At 49.9% G+C, this 22,424-nt stretch overlaps 1 protein-coding gene across 1 annotated transcript; it reads right to left on the bottom strand.

The window, feature by feature from the left end:
• Positions 1–82: 82 nt before the first annotated feature.
• Positions 83–20,530, bottom strand: C10H3orf70 (chromosome 10 C3orf70 homolog). The gene is made up of 2 exons (XM_023933417.2): positions 20,201–20,530; positions 83–3,216 (listed from the first exon to the last, which is right to left on the bottom strand). The coding sequence occupies exons 1-2, from the start codon at positions 20,376–20,378 to the stop codon at positions 2,663–2,665; spliced, it is 732 nt and encodes a 243-aa protein (XP_023789185.2). The 5' UTR covers positions 20,379–20,530; the 3' UTR covers positions 83–2,662.
• Positions 20,531–22,424: the final 1,894 nt, after the last annotated feature.

Genomic DNA, 22,424 nt, shown 5'->3' with positions numbered 1-22,424 from the left:
TGAGCAGCCCTTCCCTTGCTGGAAGTCCCAGAATGCTTCTCTCTAGCACGGAAAGCACACAGGCAGTCAGGACAAGCAGAAGGCCAGTTGTTCAGTATTTTATTCAAGAGGAAATATACACACACCTCTCCCTGGCAGGGGGAGCAGCCAGCCCAGGGCATGGCTGCAACAACACGGCCACACCCGTGTTTGTGCAAAGGAAGGAGCCCCATTTTCCCTGGGAGCGTTCCAGAGCCGGGTGTGAGATGGAGCAGGAGATCCCCGCGGCTGGGCCCTGCCCCAGTGCTCTTGAGCAGCCCCGGCACTCCCCAGAGCGCCGCTGACATTTTCCAGGAACAACAGAAGGAAGAGGCAGCTTATTGTGCTTAAGACATCTGAACAAATCCTGGGTAGGAGACACTCACAGCTTGTGGGTATTGCTAATTACTTACAGTTAAGAAAAGAATGGATCCTGGTGGGGATAAGGGCCTTGGGGAGTCTCTGCCACCAGCACCCCCGAGGCCACCGCGCTCCCAGCCAGTGCCCAGGCAGGGCTGTGGCTCCTGCTTGCCTGCAAACAAGGTGAGCTGTGCTGGGCAGGGGGGTCCTGCTCACCTTCCCTGCCCTTGGTGCCCCAGGGAGAGCTGGTGAGGAGCTCCCTGCCCTTGGGACTGTGCTGCCTTGCCCATCCTGCCTGGAAAAGATAAGCCATTCCCAGGGGAGGAAGAGCCTTTCTCTTTCTGAGAGGAAAGCTCAGAGGCAGGGCATGAGAGTGAGCTCGTTCAGCTCTCCACTCAGGTTACAATAGAAAGATTAAATATGAATAAATGCTGTAGGTTTATACATAATGTTTCCTTCTACCTATGGAATGTGTCTGAATGGTCCAAAGACACCAAAAATGTTTTTAGAAACCGTAGTTAGCCAAGAAAGACAATCCCGCCCTTAAAAATGAAATAAATCCTATTTAGTTTTACTACAGCCTTTGTTTAAATGCGCTCAGAAAAACAGAGTGTTTTCAGGTGCCTTGTGAGAATGTATCCGTTCATGCAATGGCCCAAGTTCCTCGTTTCACAAGCATTGCACATTTTTATGTAAGTCATCAAAACTATAAAACTTATTATTTTTGTCTGAAAGTCTTAGTCTAAAAAGTACAGCATTACTTTATATCCACCCATGGAAACTCCTAGACACGCGCATGTGCACAGACACACACTGTTGCCTAAATGTCTTCTAAAGATACTGATTACAAAGTGTATAAAATCGGGAATACATTGTCAGGATACAGTGAGAGATGAGCCATCCTCTACCACAGACTATAACCTAGGATCAGTCACGAACTGTACACGTTTATACAGCCTTGGATTCACCAGGGACTCCTGAAACGCAAACGGCAACTACACAAAGGATGGCAGTAACGCTGCAGCAACACAGGAGTTACTGGCTCCAGCTCTGTGAAACTGGCTGGAATCTGAGCGACATTTTTGTTTCCTTCAAGCAGGGCTGAAACTGAACCTCCTGTGAGACAGGTCCACTACCAGCTGGGTGAGGGACCCCTGCCCCAAACCTGTTCTCAGACTGGGAGCAACAGAGCGGAGCCAAAGCCTTCTCTCTCCACTAGGATGACCTTAGGATGTATTTTAACAAGCTCACGTGCCACCGAGCCCGTGGGCCACCTCCCAGGGGAATCTCCACGCTGTCCCCAAGCTCTGCCGACACAGTGGTGTGGCTGGTAAAATTCTTTTTGTTTAAACTTTGTTATTCTTCAGGCAAACACAGACCCTGAGGCCATTTGGTCCTGAGTGTCTGGCCAAAGGGCCCAGGAGGAGGCAGAGGCGGAGCCAAGGGCGGGTGTTCGGAGGTAGTCGCTTCCTTTGCCTGTCCTGGTTCTCCCCAGTCCAGTGTGGTATTGGTTAAATGGCCATGCCCCACCTGTGCCTGCTCCCACTCCTGCCCACCTGCAAAAGCCAGACCCCCTTCCCAAGATCCAAGCAGAGAAAAGGGACCAGCTAGATTCAGGCAACTCATCCTCCTCCAGAGCAAGACCTGCCTTCTCAGGAGATTTCAGAGCCTGGCCTACCTCAGCAGCTGCTCGGTGCATAGCCTGGAGAAAAGTTGGAGGCACTTTGTGCATTCTCTAGCCTGCCATTCCAACCTGCTGGAAGCATGGTGCCGACAGCCTCGGAGAAGGGTCGCACCAGCACTAGGGAAGAGGCTGGACAAGGCGCTAGGACAGACAGAGATGGGAGGAGCCTCATGTAGCTGTTTGGGAAAGACTAAGGGCACCTCGGTTTGCTGCTCCAGGTGTGCACCCCCATGCTCTGAGGGACCCCTGCCAACAACCTGACAGGTGGAAACATCTCGAGTGGCGCGTCCTCACGTGAGAAGTTGTGTGTGGGGTAACCCAGACCAACAAAAGGGCCTATTTCTGCTAGAAAAGTCTTAAGATTTGTCACTACCTTGCGTGCAGACGTGGGAGAGCTGATCAGGCTGAGAACGTGTTAAAATTGCTCAGGCTGCTGCTAGTTCACCATATGTAAGTCCTGTGACCGCGCTCCCATGACAGGAATCTGAAATATCAAGTGCACTGGAAAAAAGGGATTGTCAGAAAAAACAGAAAATAGAAATACTACAAAAGCAACATTACTGAGAAGGAAGTGGACTGAGCCGATGCCAACTTGCGTGGTCACACAGTGGTTTCTATAGTCTCAATCACTTCCATCTCGCACTGCGAGGGCGACAGGAGCGGGCATTCGTCCGGCTCCCAGCTGCTATCGGGGCTGTAATCCTCCTCTGAGCTCAGCTCGGCCACCCCCTCCGTGTCCTCGTCACACGACTCCATGTAGTGAACCCCCACCGCATTGATGCCGGAGTCCTCAGAACTGGAGGGGGACGAGCAGTGCTCTGTTTTTGGCGTATTGCTCTCCTTTGTGATTAAGGCATTGCGGACGGAGCCCTCGTCGGGCTTTGCCCTGTGCGGGGCGGGCGGCTGGCGCTGCACGTAGCACATCTTGCCGTTGATGCACTTGACGCGGTAGTTGTCGATGAACAGGTCGGCGATGGTGCAGAACTGCGGAGCCTCGGGCGGCAGTGGCGGCTGGAACGCGGGAGCGAACTTGAGGAAGTGCTCGGTGAGCGACACGGAGATCTGGATGGTGTTGGGGGACTCCCGGGGGCGGACGGGGATCTCGGTGCTGGGGAGCTGCTCCACGGGGGTCATGGGCTGGTAGACGTATTTACCTGTGGGGACACAGAGGAGCTTTTAAAGGTTGTTGTCCTTGAGTTTCAACAGAAGCGATGACGTTGACACTCTTGCGCATCACCACCAGTTCCCTGCTGGCAGCAGTCACTGCTTCTCTCATGGCCTCTGGATCCTCTGATGCCTAATGCTGCAGGTAATCACAACCTCCTGCAGCCCAGTGCTTCCCCCCTGCCATCCCTGCCTCGAGGACAGCTGTAGGACATGACTGACTCTGGAGAATTTACTCCAGAGGCACAACTCCATAGCCATGAAGTGGAAAAGATGCCAAGTCTGCCCACCCCACCTTCTAGGAGAAAGAAAACTGACAAGATTCTCAGAGGCTTTTTTTCCCCCACTGAACATAATGTGTAAGCTCTAGCTTACATCTTTGTTACAATGATCAAAATTTTATTATATTATTATTATTCCAGTGAGTCTCCTTGCACATGATTCCATGTTCTTCATTTCTGGGGATTAAATTGTGGTTTTCCATATTATAAACCAGAAGTTCAAACGTAACTACTCTTAGAATTTTAAGGCAGAAAATAAGGGAATTTCCAAGCTATAGAAATGCTTTTGGCATCTTGATTATCTGGTTAAATAGTAAGAAAATAGGATTATGTTGGTTCTATTGAGCAGAACAAAGTGTGAACTGAACATCTTCACTAACAGAAATAAATAAGAGAGCAGAAAATTGGGACTATGTCAGGAAAAACTGAGAAACCCGAGGCTATGCCTAAGACTGTAAAATGCTGCATTTTATTTGCATGAAGCCTCTGAAAGATTCATGTCTCCCCAGGGGCTCATCCGCTGGGAAAGCACAAATTTCCAGAAGCCTTGTGAGTAGTGGGGCTGTCGGAAGAGTTTTGCCGCACGCGCTGCAGATCCTGCTTTGCACAGGCAGCAAATGCACCAAAGCACAGAGGGGCTGTGCAGGTGCTTGGAGCTCTCCAGGCGAGGGGCAGAAAGCTCCTGCATTAAGGAAGGCTGAGTGCTGGTGCGTTTCCAGCTCAGAGGTAGATGCAGCCTTTGCCCCTGAATTACCCATTCCTTTGGAATATCATGGAATGGCTCGCGTTGACCTTGAAGATCCCGGAGTTCCAATCCCCCTGCCGTGGTCCAGGGACACGTCCTACTAGCCCAGGTTGCTGTAAGCCCCAGGGAAGGGTTCGCTCCCCCTGCAAAGCCTCTCGGCAGTAGAGAATCCCCCCTGGGGCTGGGAATCCCTCTCAGCCCTGGAAGAGCTCTGTCGGCGCTCCGGGGCCCACGCACAGCCTGTGCTCTGCCAGCTCCAGGAACCTCGAGCACCGGCAAGGCTCTTCCCACCCCGCAGTGCTGCTGGAAGGGAAACGGGTCATGTGAAAATCAGCTGGGACTTCCGACCCCCGTTCAGCCCAAGGACAGGGAGCACAGCACAAAGGCCACGGAAGCGAAGGAACGGCTCTGGAGCGTGGGAGAGGCTCCAGGCACGACGAGGGAAAAGCCCAGCCGTGTGCCATGGGAGGAGAGCGCAGACAGAGCTGTCAGCAGAGGGAAGTGTGTGAATAGCTTTGACCAGCTCGCCTCGAATACTTCATCCAATGTTTTCTCTCTACGATCTGTGCAATGGTAATTGTTAAGAGCCACGAGGAAAGCTCAGTGACAACAAATCAAGCTTTTCCCCTGTCTGCTTATGGCTGGATGACAGAAAACACAAAGCCATCCTCTCCATTTGCCATCTCTTTATCATGGTGTAGCTCCTAAACCTGCTGTGACTCAGAGGAATGAGTGCTGGCATCCAGCAGCTGCATGCTCCAGCCACAGGCAGAGCACAGCTCTTACTCCTCCAGCACAGATCCTTGGTTCTGGCCATCTCTGGGCAGTGGGGTCCCTCGGAGCTTTCTCAAATCTTGTGGACAGAACTTCCCTAGGAAGCTCCTCACCCTCACAGCCACAGCAGCAGCCCACGGCTTCCTGCCATCTGCTGCTTCCCAGAAATCCTTCTGTGAAATTAGTGAACATTAAATATGCCATTGCCTTGCAAAGCCCCACAGCTGATGATTACTGTGCTGCTGGCTGGGATAGTGTCTGATAAATTCAGCTCATGGAAACTGAAGTGCAGCCTGCCCTTGCCTGAAACCACAATGCTCTATTTATCCATAGATTTGGAGTGCTTCTGTGTAGGCTCCTTTGACAACCAATGAAAAAATAAAACCAGATATGGGTGAAAAACGTTTCTTCAGCTCAATTCTGTGCTGCCTCTGTTTGAAGAGTCCAAGGAAGGGCCCGGTGAAGATATTACCCGGATGAAGAAAAAAGGTGTCTGTGTAACAGGACAATGTTTTTCTACTCAGCAGAAGGCTGAGGGATGTTGGGAATAGAAAGTAACGTATTTAAGCCACAGAAGCTTACAGCATGGGCATGAAATGGTAAAGCAGAGACTCCTCAGTTTGACTTTTTTGGGAAAAGGAGAAGAGCGGTGGCCGGGTCAGCTGAGGAGTTGCTGGGAGCTCAGCTGGTTGTTTCTCCACTGCGGCTGCACACAGCAGCGCCCTGCGTGTCTCAGGACTGCCCCGCTGGCACTAATTCCAGAGCAGGAGTGAAGAGCATTCCCTTAGCACAGGATTTCAGAGCCTGCCTGTGTGACCTCACAGGGGCTGAAATGTTCCTCACCTTCCAAGGACAAGCTCTGCCAGGGTAAAGCAGGAACCGGCCAATACACAGCAAAGAGAATTTTCTACATTTCTTTAGATTTCTGGTACAAGTTTGTCAAGTCTTAGCTGGGTTTAGAGGCAATTTTAAACAGAATAAACTTGTTTCAAAACATGACCAGGTGCTCAGAACTGGGACTGTCAGACTGGATCATGGACACAGCCTCGGTTAACACTCCTCACCCTACATAATGCATGAAAACACATCAGCTAGGATGCAGCCTATGAAAAATAAATGCAGAAATTAGAAGAAAGATTGCCCCCAACCCCTGCAGCTTGCAGGATTGCCAGGCTTTTTCACTAGAAATGCCTAGAAGCACAAGTCCCCAAATTCTCTTATAATCCATCTCAATCTGATCAAATACCCATGGAAATCAACAGCAGTATTTTTGCTGACTCTGAACAGCTGGCAACAGTCTGTGATGAATCGGTACTTTGAGCACCTGTCCTGCTCCATGCCATCTAATACACTAGCTCAGAACTCATTGCCTGTTTGTTCCAAGTCAGCTGAAGAACTCTGTGGCTGCACTGTGCTGATGAGCACTCCTATGAATGACAGTGTTCTGTACAAACACAGATGCTACACAAGACACTGCTTCCCAAGTTGTCTCCTGGGTCACTTCCCCACCACTGCCTATGCGGAAGGTGGTGAAGTTAAAATACTGCACATGTCAAACACATGTCCAAAAATCAAACTCCAAGTCCTGTGATAAGAAATCTGCTGAATTTGCAGAAATTTGGGAAGTTTTTGTGCACTTTAAGAGCTGCTGTGAAGAGATGTCACAGTTCTGGCTCTGCACTTCCACCACCGTGGCAAAAGGGCTCAGGGAAACAAGAGCCTGCTCCTCTCCTGGAAACAGTGACTGTGTGAAATCAGGCACTGCCAGAACAACTGCCATGGTAAGTCTTGACTGTCCATGACAGGCACTGGCTGACAGCTGAGATGATGAAATAAGGGACCCCAGAAATAGGTCTATAGGCTACACTTAACCATTTATCCCCCTGAGCCTGCTCAGGGCATTATCCCCCACCAACACTGCTCCTCTGTCTGACCCTCAAAGTGACAGCAGCCTGTGCACAACGAGAAAGGGACAATTGTTTCTCCATTTCTTCAGCTGGCCCTTGTGCCAGCACACAAACCAAATCCTCAGGGACCTGGCACACGCTACAGCCAACACTCAACTGCAGAACAACTATTCAACTGTGTCCAAGGAAGTGAGTGATGGGCAGTGCTCATCTCCCTGTTGCTCTGTGCACAGGAGTAGGATTTCTGTTGCCAAATCGGATGGATGCTGTTCCCCAAAGCCTTGGCTCAGTGCCTCCAGTGAGCCTGCCAGCAGGATAAGGCAGGATCCAGCAGAGCAGGGAGCTCTATCATCACCTGCACATCTCCAGCAGGCAACTTGGAAAATTTCTTATGTTTGTGGCACTAATAACCAGAACTATGTGGCTGATTGACTGGAAGCTGTATTACAGAATCTCCTGCTTCGAAAACCCCAAATCAAGCCTTGAGAAACAAGCCACGAGGTCATTTCTCTCTGATTTTTTACTAATTGGGCAGTCTGCATGCATCCTCACCAAACAGACACAAAACGGCAGCAATTTCCATGGCTAATACAAAATAACCATGAAATAAGCAGAGGTGCAGCTGGAAAATTTTCTTTTCCACTTCCCTCTATCCCAGCATTCTGGTTTACCTCTAACACTCATTAACATGCTTGGTGTGTTGAAAAAAAAAAGGCCAGCTTTCAGGAGGGAGGTTTCTCATAACAAATTCTCAAGTTTTACCCTCTCAAAAGGAGAACTTAGTCCTGACAAATAACACCATGAATTACACTGCACTTCAGAAAATGGTGAGAGAGAGCTGTGGATCTTATGAGTCTAAGTCAGCAATACATACCATGGATATTTGTTCACATGCAAGGCATTTAGACATCTATTAACTGAAAGAGAAAAGCTTTTTTTCATGTGTATTCTTCCCCCTGCAGCTGCTGGAACAAATATTTCTACAGCCTCCCATCTGCCAGCTCATCTATCTCCAAAAATCAGCAAGGTTAACGAAGACCTGCAAACACTTGCAGTTATTGAACGTGACCTGGCTCAGCTTAGGAACTGCTCCTGTGTGAGCTGAGCACTTGTGGAAGTCCCAAGCAGAGGTGTGCTGGAGGTGAACTGGCTCTGATCCCAGTGGAATCTCCATGGCTTTGGCTGTGGTGGATGCTCCAGAGGGGCTGGAGCTGTGACCCCAGGGCACAATCCACAGCTGCCACAGGCCCCCAGTGAGGCTGTGCAGGGATGTGTCCTGTTCACCAGCACCGAGCTGCTCCCTAAATACTGGTGACTTGGTGCTGCCTGAACATACATCTGAGTAACAGCACCAGCTTGTGCAGTCCAATGGGATTCTCACTCCAGCTGTGCCAGACTTTGCTATTGCCACTCGCAACCCTGCCAAAAAATTCAGCTCACATGGGAGGGGAATCAGTCCCACGATGAAAAACATAAAAACCCTCTAATTAAATACCACATAGCTCTGAAGGAGTGAAGGCAAAGGAAGCATTCATAATGCATGTGTGACAGGAGACAGCACTGCCTTGGAGGGGCTCTGCATTATTCCAAGGAGAGCTCCCTGCACAGCTGTTCTGTGTGTGGAAACCTTGGAGATGAGCTTCTCGAGCACTGGCTTTTCACAGCAAGAGATGGAGAACCAAGTGCTCTTCTGGCAGCACTTGTTCCACATCTCCTGGGTGTGGCAGGAGAGCCAAGTCTGGCTCTTGGGGAAGCCCCGGCTGGATGCGTGGCGCTCCGCCGCCTACGGAAGCTGTCTGGCAGGTGGAGACAGCTCCGAGCGGGAGCAGTGCCCTGCTGCCAGCTCTGGCACCGTGGCCCCAGAACAGTACAAAGGGTGTCACACCCACCTGAGTTTCCAGGGCCCCCCCAGGGCAGTGGATGGCACAGGTTTGCCAGCCCAGCTGGAGGGCATGGGAAGGAACCAGGTAGGGATTCACCACTGGCACAGCAGAACCTGGGGGCAAGGGAGGGTTTCCTCCTTCACAGACTAAGGCAAAGCTTGCTGCACAGCCTGGACAGGTTCATGGAGGGCACTCAGCATCCTCAGCTGCTGGAGGTGCCCACCACAGCTGCTGTTGCCAGCTGCCCAGCAGAGTAGAATTCCATTGGGAAATGTGATGTTGGACTGAGTACCCACCTGGGTAATGGCCTTCCGGCCCTGCCAGCTGAACAGTGAACAAAATGACTGCTCTGGCTTTGCTCCTCCTCACTCCAGTTGCACGCACAGCTTGGAACAACAAACCCTTGCAAACAAAGCTTGCCCTACCCGTAAGTACTCACCGAGTATCACAACTCCAAACTACACTTAGAGCACAGTACTAACTTTTCCAGAGGGGCGAGAACAAATGGAAGGAGAAACCTGGAGCACATTTGCAGATGGGACATGTGAAAAACCCCACTGCTTGCCCTGTCTACACTTCTTTGTGATGTATGGAACAGACATCATGTCATATCCAGCAAATCCTCATGGGCTGCATGGTGAACAAAAGATGTGGAATGAGCCACCAGAGGAAATGGAAAACGTTTCAGGACACTGAAGTACTGCCAGACTTACAGGCTCAAGTAGAGCTGAACTGGGCCATTGGTAGTTATAACAAGGCAATAACTGAAATGATTGTCTACCTTGAAGAAACCTCGTAGACAAAGATATGCAACACCTCAGTGCAAGTAATATTTCTGCCCTGCACTTTGTCCAAAGAACTTTGAAAAAGCACTGAGATTGCTCAAACAAATTTCTAGTGTGGGGAATGCAAACAGAACATTCCGCATACCTGCAGGAATTCTGGCAGAACCAGAAGGCCCAGTAAGGGATCACAGAAGAGACTCCAAGGGAACAAATCAACTCAGCAAAGGAGCAACAGAAAAAGTAGCCACACAGCAGGACCTGAGCAGGCTGGAAGTGCAGCAGGAAGAGCTGGCAGGCTCTGCCCTAACAGGAATGTATCACTGCAAAGGGCTCCTTCTCACAGAAGCACCTCCATCTGAGCACTGATGAATCCATCCCATTCCAGACCCCAGTCCAGCGATGTTTTGGCAGTGGCTGCCTAGGAGCAATTCCATACAGCTGCCAGCTCTCTCCGGTGGAGGAGAGGTGTTCCCTCCCTGCTGTACAGCCAGACAGCTGTGCCAGCCCCTGACTCGACACTTTTCACAGGAAACCAGCACAGAGGGGGGAAAAAAATCAGGAAGTTTTTCCTCATCAAATTTGTATTTTAATGCCCTTTTGTCTTGATCTGTCTTAAATACAAAAAGGATCATGACAGTACATGCTGTGAGCTGTCTAAGCCTTTGAGGAGTTTCTGTGCACATCAGCTTAAGAGCAGGTAACACTTAAATCCAAACAGACCCTGGAGCTTCCTCCACCATCCCTGCTCTTTACTCTCATTGCTTACATGGATTTACTGGACTTAAAGAAAAAGCAACCCCGAAGGCTTGAGAGACGCAGCCATAAACCCTCTTAAAGGGGCCGTATTTGCTCACTAACCATTGTAAGGGAACAGAACACCAACACCCAAAAAGGCAGTGAGCAGCAGCACACACCACCTGTGTGTTCTGGACGAGTTCTTTCCTTTCAGTATCTGGAGAATGTCACCCATACCACAGGTGCTACTAACCCCAGCTCCATGCTGGGTTCCAAAAACATGGAAGCACAGGCATGGAGAGTGTGGCACAACCCTGGTTACCTCTGCCAGCACAGCAGCTGGGCAACACTACCCAAGCTCTGAATCCAAGGATATTCATCTTCCAACATCCCTCCCAAACCCACCCCCAAAGGCCAGAACAGCCACTTCTTACACATTCCCCTGAGAAATTTTATCCCCCAAGCTACACTAGATATTTTTAAAAATCAGTACAGAAAATAGCAAAAAATGGCTCAGTGCTAAATATTTATTCTACAACCCCATCCCTGTGCACCATCTGCTCAAGCTTCAGCAGCCCATGGTTTCCATGCAGCCAGTCAGTGTGCTGATAGGGAAACAAAGCAACATAAGCACAGCTCCATGACAAACTACCCAAAAAACCACAGCACTGCCTGGAAATCGAATGGACTGGAGACACAAGATCCAGTTGTCTTCCAGTTATGTGGTATGTGCTGCAGGGGGGCACCCTGAGCCTCTGCATACGATGGAATGCTTTCTTGGGAATTCTCACATAGCAGAACAGCTCAGCAGGTCCTTGAAGGAAAGGTCCTCTCTAAAGATCTGCACTCTGCACCTAGAGGGGACAGCTGGGGCAGGAGGTTGGGTTTCGCTGCTTGGAACAGACACATCTCTGTGGCCACAGTGTTTTCCCGGTGGCTGACAGGAAAGACAATGGCCCATGGGATGTGCTGTACCTGTGCTGGTGCCTTCCTGTGGCCAGAGCCCAGGATCTCCTGCTGACACATCATCTGTGCAGTGGTTGTGTGAGAGCAGGAGTCTTCAGGCTGGACCAATACCATGTTCTTCAGCTTCAGTGGTGGGAACAGGGTCCTTATTCCCAATACAGTCTTTGAACCCTCTTCCAGTCACACACCATTCAAACCAAGCTATTTCTATCACAAGCCTCTAGAGAACCCATTTCTGGGGATTTTAAAGGACTGCTCTCCCTGTTTGTGACAAAAACATGTCACTATGTGGAGCTGAAGTCTGCAACTATGGGCACCAACACTCCCCTTGAGTATGAACATCTCTCAGCTGTGGCAGGGTGAGCCAGTGCTAGCAGAGGTGAGAGCATCACCCTTGCCTTCACATCTAGAGAGCCAAGATCCCAAGGGACCAGCTGGAAAACGGCTTCTGTACCAGCAGATCAAGGTCTAGTGGCACAGGGAGGAAAAACAAAGCAAAAGGTGTCTCCTTTCACCTGCCTGCCCACAGCTGGGCTACTGCTGGTGGACTGCAGGAAGGCTGCAAGAGCTGCTCAGTCCATCCTGGTGCACCTGATGCCGTCACAGCCTTTCACCAGGCCCAGGGGAGGGAGTGGGGGAGGAAATGCAAACACTCGGAGGGGGACTCAGGAAAGCAGGAAATCCAACCAGGCAGCTCCACAGCGTGGAACAGCCAAGCACCCCGCCTGCAACAGTTACAGGTGTGCACCAGCATCATGTATGGCAGGGGGAGGGACAGACAGAGCCTGGCACAGAGCTGGGCACAGCAGGGAGTCATTTCAGGGCTGGGTGCAAGCACACAGCCAAACAAGCAGCTTCAAGAGCAGACGTGTGGGCTCTCGAGCTCCGCAGCCACCAGTGAGAACAGGAATACAAATGCAAGCCTCTTGCTGAAATTGTTTTACAACATAGGTTACATATAAATTCCAACTGTTACATGGCCTAAATTAAAGTATGGCTATGTTAAAAACAAGGCCCAGTTGCCAAGCAATCAGTTTTCACTTTCCCAGTGGGTTTTTGACTACCATCTATGGGAATATACTCAACTATTGGCAAAAACATCTCCAAATTGCATGAACTGCACTTCTTGAGTTCTGTGATCAGTCACTACATAAAAATTGATTAGTGGAAGAATCAAAGCCATTATGAAAACATACTCTGTATCTTGTGGGCAGATAAATTCATGGAAGAAAAACCACAACACATTAAACCAGGGTCACTTTATATGCAGAGAGAGGGATGCTCTACCTGGAATCCAATCTCCTGTCAACCAGCTTTTGCATTAGGACAAGCTTGTGCCATCCATCAGCAGCTAAGCCCACACTGTCACAGCTCTTGGGAGTTTGGGAACATCTTACATTGTTTGTGAGTAAAGCATTTTGCTTTTTATCCTTTATATAAACACAAATTTCTAGTACAGCCTCACCAGCATGCAGAAAAAAGTTACCAAGGCTGGCAGTGAGTCATGAAGTGCTCGGCAGCACTGGTTAAATCGAGAGCCATTACATAAGAACACCCCAAGATGCCCCTGCTCTACAAGCCCGGCTCTGCTGGTTGCAGCAACACGAGCGGTGACAAAACGTGTTCTTGATGAGCACACAGGTGCTGCCAGGAAATTGGAGGTCCTGTGCCAAGCACCTGAGAGGCCTCTTCAGTGCTTCCAGCAGACCTGAGCAGTGTCAGCTCTGCAGACCTGCAGGATAGAAGTCACAGCGACAACAATCTTGTGACTCAGTCTCATGGGACAATGCAAGGCTATGACCACAGGCTGCTGTTTAAGACCCATAAAACATCCATCAAGAACTACAAGAGGAAGGAGGATGTGACAGCAGGCACTTTTGCATCGGGCACTGGCATTAAGCAGGCTCACATATCCAGGCTGGCAAAGAGATTCCCTCACCTGCAGAGTCCAGGAAGGAAGCCACACGCTCGCCACAGGCACTGTGCTCCACGCAGATTTTATCTTTAGGCTGTTCCTCTGCAGTGACAAAAGTGCCAGCAGCCTCTCACCAGCAGGAAGCCCTCTGAGCAGGAGCACAGGCCAGCCCTCACAGTGCAGGGTTCAGGACATCCTGAATCCACCAGCTGATGACACAAAAGGTTAACAAACTTTTTCTTCAGAAATACTTGCTTCTGGTAGGAAACATCCCCAGCCTTGTCCTTTCAGGCTTCACAAAACCAGCACTTAACCCTTCAAGCAGAGGAAGGGTGTCAGTTATCTGCCACTCTCAGAGGTTCTAACCAGCAGATCACTGAGTCTGGGGCAAGCAGATTAAATTCTTTGTGAATTATACCTCTCAGATGGATAGACAGATTACAAAATAGCCTCACTGTCATGCATGACAAAGAGTTTTTGGCTGTCAGGAAGCATTTTGGTACACAGATCCCTTTTTCTTAGACTTTTGGAGAAAGAAGTGCAGTGATTTCTGTTCAATCACATAGGAGCTGTACAAGAGTTAGTCTTATGAGACACATTAAGCAAGTAGCCTGAATTCATAGAATTCCTATGGTTTAATTCTGTTGTGATATCTGGACCTTTGTTAATAATAACAGAACATGCATGTCTCTAAACATTATAGTAAGGATTCAAAATTAATGCCAGCAAGTTCTTCCAGAAGCGCTGACATTCCCACAGGGCACAAGGAATTGACACATGTGGGTTCTCTTATCAATGGTACATTCATACTGTGATTTCCAGATTATCACTAAAACCTGAGGAACAAAATCCCATCTCCATTTTGTGAGGTGCACCCATAAAAACTGGCAGTGTTTTCCCTCAGAGTAACACTTCAGAATATATTAAACTGACATGCTTTTCTTGGTTGTGTACAGCTTAGTGAAATGAAGCTGGAATATCATAGCTCTTCAAAATACAGGTGAAGAGAAAGTCTTGCACAGCCACAGGCAACAAATCCTCATTAAAAGTCTTTTCCCAATACAAGCTGCAACATCCACCTTTCTGCAGCTCCTGTCTTGCACTCAGCATAATGCCTTACTCTGTGCACAAACATTCTGTCCAGACACACAAACTTAATAGGGTTAATGTTCAAATCCTTTTCACAGCAGAATTAAATTAAAAATGCCTATTTGTCCCAGGACTTGTGGTCATTTTCCCTCTAGACTAAGCTGTGTTTTCTGGGAATTCCCAGCCCTAGAGCTCCTAGCCCCATTGTTCCATTCAGCTTTAGACATGAGTTTTCCATGAAGAAAAACCTATGAGCTCCTCCAAATACTCAGAATTTCAGATATAAGCATATCACAACTCCATTTCCCTGTTTATCCAACAAATCAGCCATCAGGATGTAGTTTTGCCCTGTGGGACAGTACTGCTGGAAATTCAAGTTGCCATCACCACTGCCAGGCTGACTGCTTCCAGTCCATCTGCAGACATGGACACACAGAGCATTGGAGCACTCTCATTCTGCTCCCTCCTGTAAATGAGTTCTGCAGCCACCAAAAAGCAGCATAAGGAAAGCCCACTGGAGTAAGAGCAAGGCTTTTGGAGATGTACAATGTATGCTGTGCTGCTGAGCACCCCAGGGCTGCAGCTGCTCCTCCAACACGCAGGGATCAACAGACCCTGGCTGCAGGCAGGCACAGCTCCTCTTTAGACCCCCAAGCCCTGTGAGGATGCCCCTGAATTCCTCTCCATACCATCTCAGCTCACTTACCAGCTTTGTCACAGGAAAGCAGGGCTCCCTCACTGATTCCCTCCTCACAGTTCTCACAGGCAGACTGGGGTCTGAATAATTACATGGGCTTGGGAGATAGTCAGAGCCCCTGCTGATGGCTTCTGTCACTGGAGAGAGGGAGAGACGCCTTGGAAATGCTGCTGGTGTGCATAAAGATACTGAAATGCTGCATACATCACTGTGTGGAAGGGGAAAACACTTGCACCTGGGCCAGGTGTGAGCCTACCAGAGAGCAGGCAGGAGCTGCTATGGACACACACCACATCTCCCTGGAAGAGGTTTGATTGAGGACGGCCTTGCCAGAGAACTTTCACCAGCCTTGTGTGACAGACAACAAATGCTTTCATTTTAAAATGTTATAAAAAAAAATCACTAGTGATTCAAGCAGAGAAGAATGTGAGAAGCAGTATCAGCTCAAAGCACACCCAGGTGCAGTGACTCTGATTTGCCTCGTTCCCTGGCTGCAGCTGTGGGCAGTGGATAAGGGATAACCCCCTGCCCTGGCCAGCATGCAGCTGGGACTGATGAGATCCCAGCCACGGTCCCTGTGCCTTGCTGGGTGCCCTCAGACACTGAGAGGAAGCAGTGGAGCTCTGAGAGCAAAGAGAAACCCTGGGCTGCTGTTCAGGTGAACAACAAATGGAAATGTACTCTAGTTCTACATTCCCAGAATACTGCTAGCATAGCCAAATTTAGAGAAGCCCATCTCCCCAAAACCAGCCAGAAAACACGTGCCCTTTGTGGCATGCCATCCATCACACAAACCCATTTTCTCCTCTTGGCTGAAGAGTGATAGTTCCTTGGATCTCTTGCCAGGCCTGCCTGACCTTATGCAGAACCTGCCAGGTCTGGCTGCAAACTGCAGCCGAACGGTGCCATAATTTGTGATGCATGCCGGGGAGCAGGAAGCTAATCCAAGGCACACCTGCAAGTGCTATCTACCACCAAGCAAACTGCAAGGGTTGGGGAGCAGGTGTATTTTTTAAAAGCTTTCCTGCCACCATGATCTTGTTCCTTGCCTGAGCCTGGCAACTGTGTTCCCTTCCTGGCCACTCAACAGGGATCTCACACTTTCCCCATGCTTGGTTTGTTTTCTTGTAAAGGTTCCAAACAGCTGAACCTGTAAAAGTGGTGAAATTTATTTGCTGCATTTACTTTTCAATATAAGATATGCAAGAGGCTTTAAGAAGCTAAAAGCTTGCTCTTTTGATGCTGAATTGTGTGTGGGGGGAAAAACATAGAAAGGCTAATAAAAGGTGGCACAATTACTGTCTATTGATGCAACTGCTGTGGAACCACAATCCATCATGTATTATTGATAATTGCAGCATAATGTACCAAAGGGTTTGCAGGATATTTAACAGAATGCAAGATATCCAGATTACAAATGAACCAGTTGCAAGAGAATGCTCTTAATTGTATCAAGCATGATGCCTTCTCTCACAGTTAATTCTTAGGAAGTAAAATTAGAAAAATGCAGTCGAAATCCTGCTGTCAGGTCAGGACAGATGCAACCCTGAGGATCTGATCCCTTCTGACATAAGCAGGTACCACCTCAGAGCCAGAAGCCTCACAACCAGCATCAGTGCAAATCACAGCTGCAGTGGAAATCCCGAGGTGAGGAAAGGGAGGCAGGCACCTTGCTGCAGACCTGCCTCTGGCATGTTTTCTCTGGCTCTGGAGAAAGTAGATCAGAGTAATTTAAGGCTCTCAGCTTCCATCTAATAAATAAAACCTCACAAGGCTGTCAGAGGGGAAGGGAGGAAGGTGAACAGGGGGCTGCCACCCTGGCAAAGGGAATGCATGCAGGGCACAGAGCAAGCAGGAGAAGTGTGTAGTGGGACAAACACAGGGACTGATGTCAAAAACACCTCCTGGGCCAACACCTTCTTCCCTGCTGGGAAAAGGACTCCAAGGCTTGAGCCCTCATCCTGCTTCCACATGGAGACTGGAGTCGGCACAGCCTCCTGGCAGCACCCAGGGGAGGGGTGTTGAGGGCAGCTATGGCAGCAGGGACCAGGTGTTCCTGTGCTCCTGGGCAGAGCCTGGCGCTCCAGCGACACCCGAGGCACCCCAGCAGCCTCCCACCCCAGCCTCCCCAGGCACACCCATCCTGCATGTTTTTCATGCACCTCTTACGGAGGCTGTACCTGGGTTCAGAGCTCCCCACTAGAGAAACACCACACTGGGAAATCTGCTCCCCACCAAGCCCAAAACAGACTGAAAAGGACCTAAAATAAACCCCAGGCTTAGACACAGAAGTCATAGACACCCAGGGCAGCTGAGGCTCTCGGAGCTGTTTGAATACACCAAACAGTCCCTGATCTCCCTGCCAGCTATTATTGCCATTTTACAGACAGAGAAACATCTGAGGCAAAGAGAGCACCTACAGTACTGCCTCACTTCTGAGCATGCCAACTGCAATGGCTTTGGGGAATTCAGACTGGGTTCCTTCTCAATTATTCCTTCCATAGCCAAGTGGCTCTGCAATGCTAAATTGCTCCTGTCACTGAAGGAAGCAGATGTGATCCTGAATACACGAGGAGACAATCTACTCATCATGGCATGGTGAGTTTTTGTAATTTCTCAGTGTAAGTGCACTTTAACTCAGTTGACATTCTCCAGGACCTTGGCCACTGATGGAAAATAATACTTCAATGGCCCTTTTAATTGATGTAGAGTTTCCTGTTCCCCTACACAGCTCTTAAGAGTCACAGAAAAGCACTTTCAAGGACCCTCTGAGGATTCCCAAGTCGGTATTACAGCACTGCATTTATGCAAGATAACTCCCAATGCTGTTTAATTACATCTCTGACCTCTATACAATTTCCCATTACAGACCTCATTCTTACCCCTTTTAAGTGCAACTCAACTCATTCCACAGGAGCAGGATACAAAGGGATCCTTAGCTCTGAAATTTGCATTAGGAAATGAGGGGCAAGAAGGGAGCGCACTTCACCATGGCTTTCACAAGATTAAACAAGGCAATGAAGTGTGTGACTTTCTTTAAAATCTTCCATTTAAAATCCTAGTTTCATGAGGCAAAAGTATCTTAACTTTTCCTTAGCCATAAAGGAGGAATTGAGAAGAAGTCTGTACTTCTTGCAAATGCTATAACTATTTTTAAATCTTATAATTGCCACACAGAAGCAAAGGGTTGGATGGGATCTCAAACAGTCTTTCCAAGAGGGAAGCAGCTTCATGTAATGCCTTAGAGACACCAGTCTAAGCCTTCTTTGAAGGACCATGACTCCTCACCTTCTCAAGTACTCTGCTCCCCTGATGCATTTCTCTTTCTAGTTACGATACTTTCCCATATCCAAACCTAAACTCTCCTTGTCACATATTAGAGATACCTGGTTATCTGCCACATCTGTGCAGAGGACTGGAACACAGCTGCTCTGCAAGGCTACCTTACACTTTGAAAAGCTCATCATCCCTTCCTGCTCTTTCTTTTCTCCCTCCCTCAATCTTTTACAGCCCAAACAACCCCTTCTTTTGCACCCCCTTATAAAGCATATTTTTCTAAGCTCATCTTTGTGATCTCCTCCCCAATTCTCCTAAAGCTCTATAAAGTGCAATGCTCAAAGCTCAGCCCATCAGCCTGGTTTCCTCATCACTGAGCTGAAGAGACTAATTAAATTGCACACTTGCCATGCTCCTGGTAATGCATCCCAAAGCGAAGGCTGGGGTTCTGGGTTTGGCTTTTCTGCCACACAGACCTCCCGCTGCTGACGCACAGGCAGTTTGTGATCCATCCTAATCCCCAGATCCCTTTCTGCAATCGTTTCTACAGGTGTTCCCAGCTTCATGTTTGACTTCCCTATCCCAGGACCATTCCCAGATGATTTTGGGTAACATCTCCAGTTTATAAGCACCACTTTGAGCTCTGATCCTGTACTCCAGAGTGCTCATAAGCTTTTATATCTTGATGGTGGCCACAAATAACTGAGACCAGGGAAATGTTGGGAAGAATCTAGGTCATAACTTGAGAGCTTTTGTGTTATCAATGAAATGCCAGTGAGACATCTCTGTCCCTGTGCAGCAGGTGACTCTGGCACCTTCTCATACAGCCAGTTGTGCCACACAGTATTCAGGGCACAGACAGAAGAAAACCTTTTGTCCTGAACTGCTTTCAAATTAATCCCAAATCAAGACAAAATTCCTGAAATGCATATTTAATTGATGTAGAAGCTTGCATCCAAACAAAAGCTGGCTTTTGGAGCAGCCCCTTTACCTGTGAAACAAAATTTGTAAAAAGCGCATGTGAAGGGGAATCTGTGAAGGTGACTAAATTGCAAGGAAAGATGGTAATGGCAATGGATTTAAAAGGAGAATGGGATGTCAGGAGTCCAGGGACATCTTCAGCAGCACCAAGTAGCCCTCACATAAGGGTCCAGTGTTAACCTTGTCCATCCAAGCTTTAAGATCTCCAGAACACAACATGACCCAAGTACATTGCTCCATCACCATTTCCTGACCTCGCATCAACACGCTGCTGGGAAAGCCTGCTCTTCAAGGCTCTACATGATTAATTATTCATCAAACTATGTTTGGACATTCACAGTTCAATCTCAGCCTCCATGATTAGATACATCAGGATCGTGAATACCAATATTAAAGTCATTGGGCACCTTTTCACCAGAGTTGGCTCAATACTAGATTTTGAAGCTATCTGCTATATATAGCCTAAAGCAGCTACCTCTCTGCTCAAAGAGGTTTATGCCTGTAAAAAGAAAACCATTAGCACCGAGAATGAAGTGGCTGATGTGAAGGACAGCGGTGCCCATCAATGCCACAGCCCATCCTCCGGCCAGCTCACAGGGGCGAGGGGCACTGGGGCTCCAGGCCCCAAGAGAACTCTCTGGGCAGCATCTCTGGGCATCATCTGATGCCCCTATGGGAGCAGCGCCCGAGGTCCGGGTCCCACTGGGGCAGCCTCGGCACGGACAGCTCCGGGAGCGGGCTGCTCCCGGCCGCGGGACAGGACGGGACGGACAGGACGGGACAGACAGAACAGGACGGACAGAACGGGACGGGACGGGACGGGACGGGACGGGACGGGACGGGACGGGACGGGCGGTGAAGCAGTGCGCCGGGACCGACAGGACATTCGGGACGGCCGGGATCGCTCGGCCCCCGCCCGCTCCCTCGCCCCCTCACTCACAGTGGCACCATCCCAGGTGGCAGCACCAGTGCAGGCGGAAGCAGCGGCCGTGGCTGTGGGTGGCGCAGAGCGAGAGCCCGTCGCAGGGCTGGAAGTCGGGTCTGCCCGCGCAGCTGCGGGCGAGCGCCTGAGCCTCGTCCAGCTTCTCGCTCTTCGCCGCCGCCGCCGCCCCGCTCATGGCGCCGCCGCTCCGCCCGCAGCCCCCGCGCCGCAGCGGCCAGAGGAGGAGGAGGAGGAGAAGGAGGAGGAGGAGGAGGTTGAGGACGAGGAGGAGGAGAAGGAGGAGGAGAAGGCGCCGAGCCGCAGCGGGGACCGCCCGCTCGCCCAGCGCCGCGGGGGCAGCGCCGCGGGCAGGGCCCGGCCGCCCGCCCCGCCCCGCCCCGCCCCGGCCCCGCAGCACCGCCCGCGGTACCCCGGTGGCTGCAGCACCCGGTGGCGCTGTCCCGCGATGGCCGTACCTTCCGATGCCTCTGTCCCTCGATGACCATGCCCACGATGGCAGTGCCCTGCGGTGACCGTGGCGCCTTACAGCCGTGTCCACGATGGTCGTGCCCTCGATGGCAGTGTGCCTTGGCGGCCGTGTCCCCTCGATGGCTGTGACCCCATGGCTGTGGTCCCCGGCTGGGTGGGAGAGTGACCCGCGGGCTGCCCTGCGCGCCGGGGTGAGCCCGGCACGGTGCCCGAGGGCGCTGCCGGCAGCTGTGGGCCGCTGTGAGATTTCACTGCTTTCCCAAGGCACGGGCGGGAGCGGCCACCAGCCCCGGGAGAGACAGCCCGGCTCCCAGCAGGGCTGGGGCCGGCTGTCAGGCTCCCCCGAGCACTCCCCCGGCCATGTGGAGCTCCTTTCCAGACACCACCGAGATTGATAAATGGGATCCGGTCACCCTGGCATCTGACAGCAGCCTCCGGGGAATGTGGGCAGCAGGCAAGCAGCCTCGGTTACAAGCGATCTGGGGCGCTCCAAGCGTGCAGCTCTTTGCTAGTCTGTGAGACAGGTGGACACAGATCACCCCTGCAATGCCAGAGACAATTGAATAGGGCACTGAGCTGCTTGCACACGTGGTCGACAGCTCATGCAGGTTTTAGTTGTTTATTTTTTTAATCGTACTACTTAATCTAATTCAGAAATCCATTTATTTCTAAGCACACAGTGATTTAAAAAAACCCTGATAAACTTGTCTTTCATTTTGTAAAATAATCAGCAGCCATAATTTTGATTAATAAACATATTAAAGTGTATTGTTATTTTCCAACAATCATATCTTTAGGCCAAATTAAAGTTTGGATTTATCTTGAGCTGTGGCTACATTATTTGTTTCCTAAGTGTGGTGGCAGACTCGTTTCCCTGCTATGTTTGAAAGAAAACTGCAGTTTTATTGCTGCTCTGCTCAGCACTGGGAGTTGAAGTCAGCTTTCTGTTAGAACAGAAATCAAATGGTCATTTTCATAGTCCCATATCTTCGTACAATACCCAATAGCTCTATGTCAGAAACAGTCAAAACATTATTTTTCTGTGTTCTCCAGAATATTCCAAGACAGTTCATATGGGGTCTGTCCTTGGATAGGTCCCAGAGATGTCCCCATCCTGTACACCCTCTTGAAGGCGTGCTGAGAGAACCATTTGCTTCTTGCCAATAAGAAGGGCTTAAGAACAGCCAAGTTGCTGGTATCTGGCTGTGATCACACTTTATGGGTCAGATCAAGGGATATGGGTCATAATGACAGAGCACAGAGTTGCACTGAGGCTTTGAACCACCTCTATGATCCCTGACTTACAGTGCAGACCTGGTCTCTGCAGTACTGCTGACCCTTCCTGCTCATCAACAGTCCCTTCCTGCAGCACCTCATGCCTTTGTCCCAGCTGTGCCCTCACCTCCTCAGATCTGGAATGGCTACACCATTAGACTCAGCCTATCTTGGAGGAGATGGGTGCCCAGCTGCACTGAGCAGGGGCTTTGGGCCTCCTTTGGCACTGGTCACCAGGAGTGGGACATCTTTACAGGTCTGCACATTTTAAATGTCTGCAGTGTTTATTAAAATGGAGAGAGAGTATTCTGACACTCCTGGAGGCTTATCTGCCTTTGTTTTGCCGAAATCCCACTGAAATCTGCAAACCTTTAGGACCTTGCTCAGCTGTTTGCAAACAGAGGAGAAACTGATTGCAAATCCAGGTGTTTCTTTGACACTGTCCTGATGTCCCCCTGTTCCTTGGAGCCTGCCAGCA

This window comes from Cyanistes caeruleus, chromosome 10, assembly GCF_971803275.1.
Source record: "Cyanistes caeruleus chromosome 10, bCyaCae1.hap1.1, whole genome shotgun sequence".
In the NCBI taxonomy this organism is placed as follows: domain Eukaryota; kingdom Metazoa; phylum Chordata; class Aves; order Passeriformes; family Paridae; genus Cyanistes; species Cyanistes caeruleus.
The sequence above is the reverse complement of the archived record's forward strand: the minus strand, read 5'-3'. Positions and strand labels throughout refer to the sequence as shown.

Coding starts and splice junctions, on each gene's coding strand:
- C10H3orf70 (XM_023933417.2), bottom strand. CDS start 20,378: ATGAGCGGGGCGGCGGCGGCGGCGAAGAGCGAGAAGCTGGACGAGGCT. Junction 3,217..20,200: donor CCACCTGGGATGGTGCCACT/GTGAGTGAGGGG, acceptor GTGTCCCCACAG/GTAAATACGTCTACCAGCCC.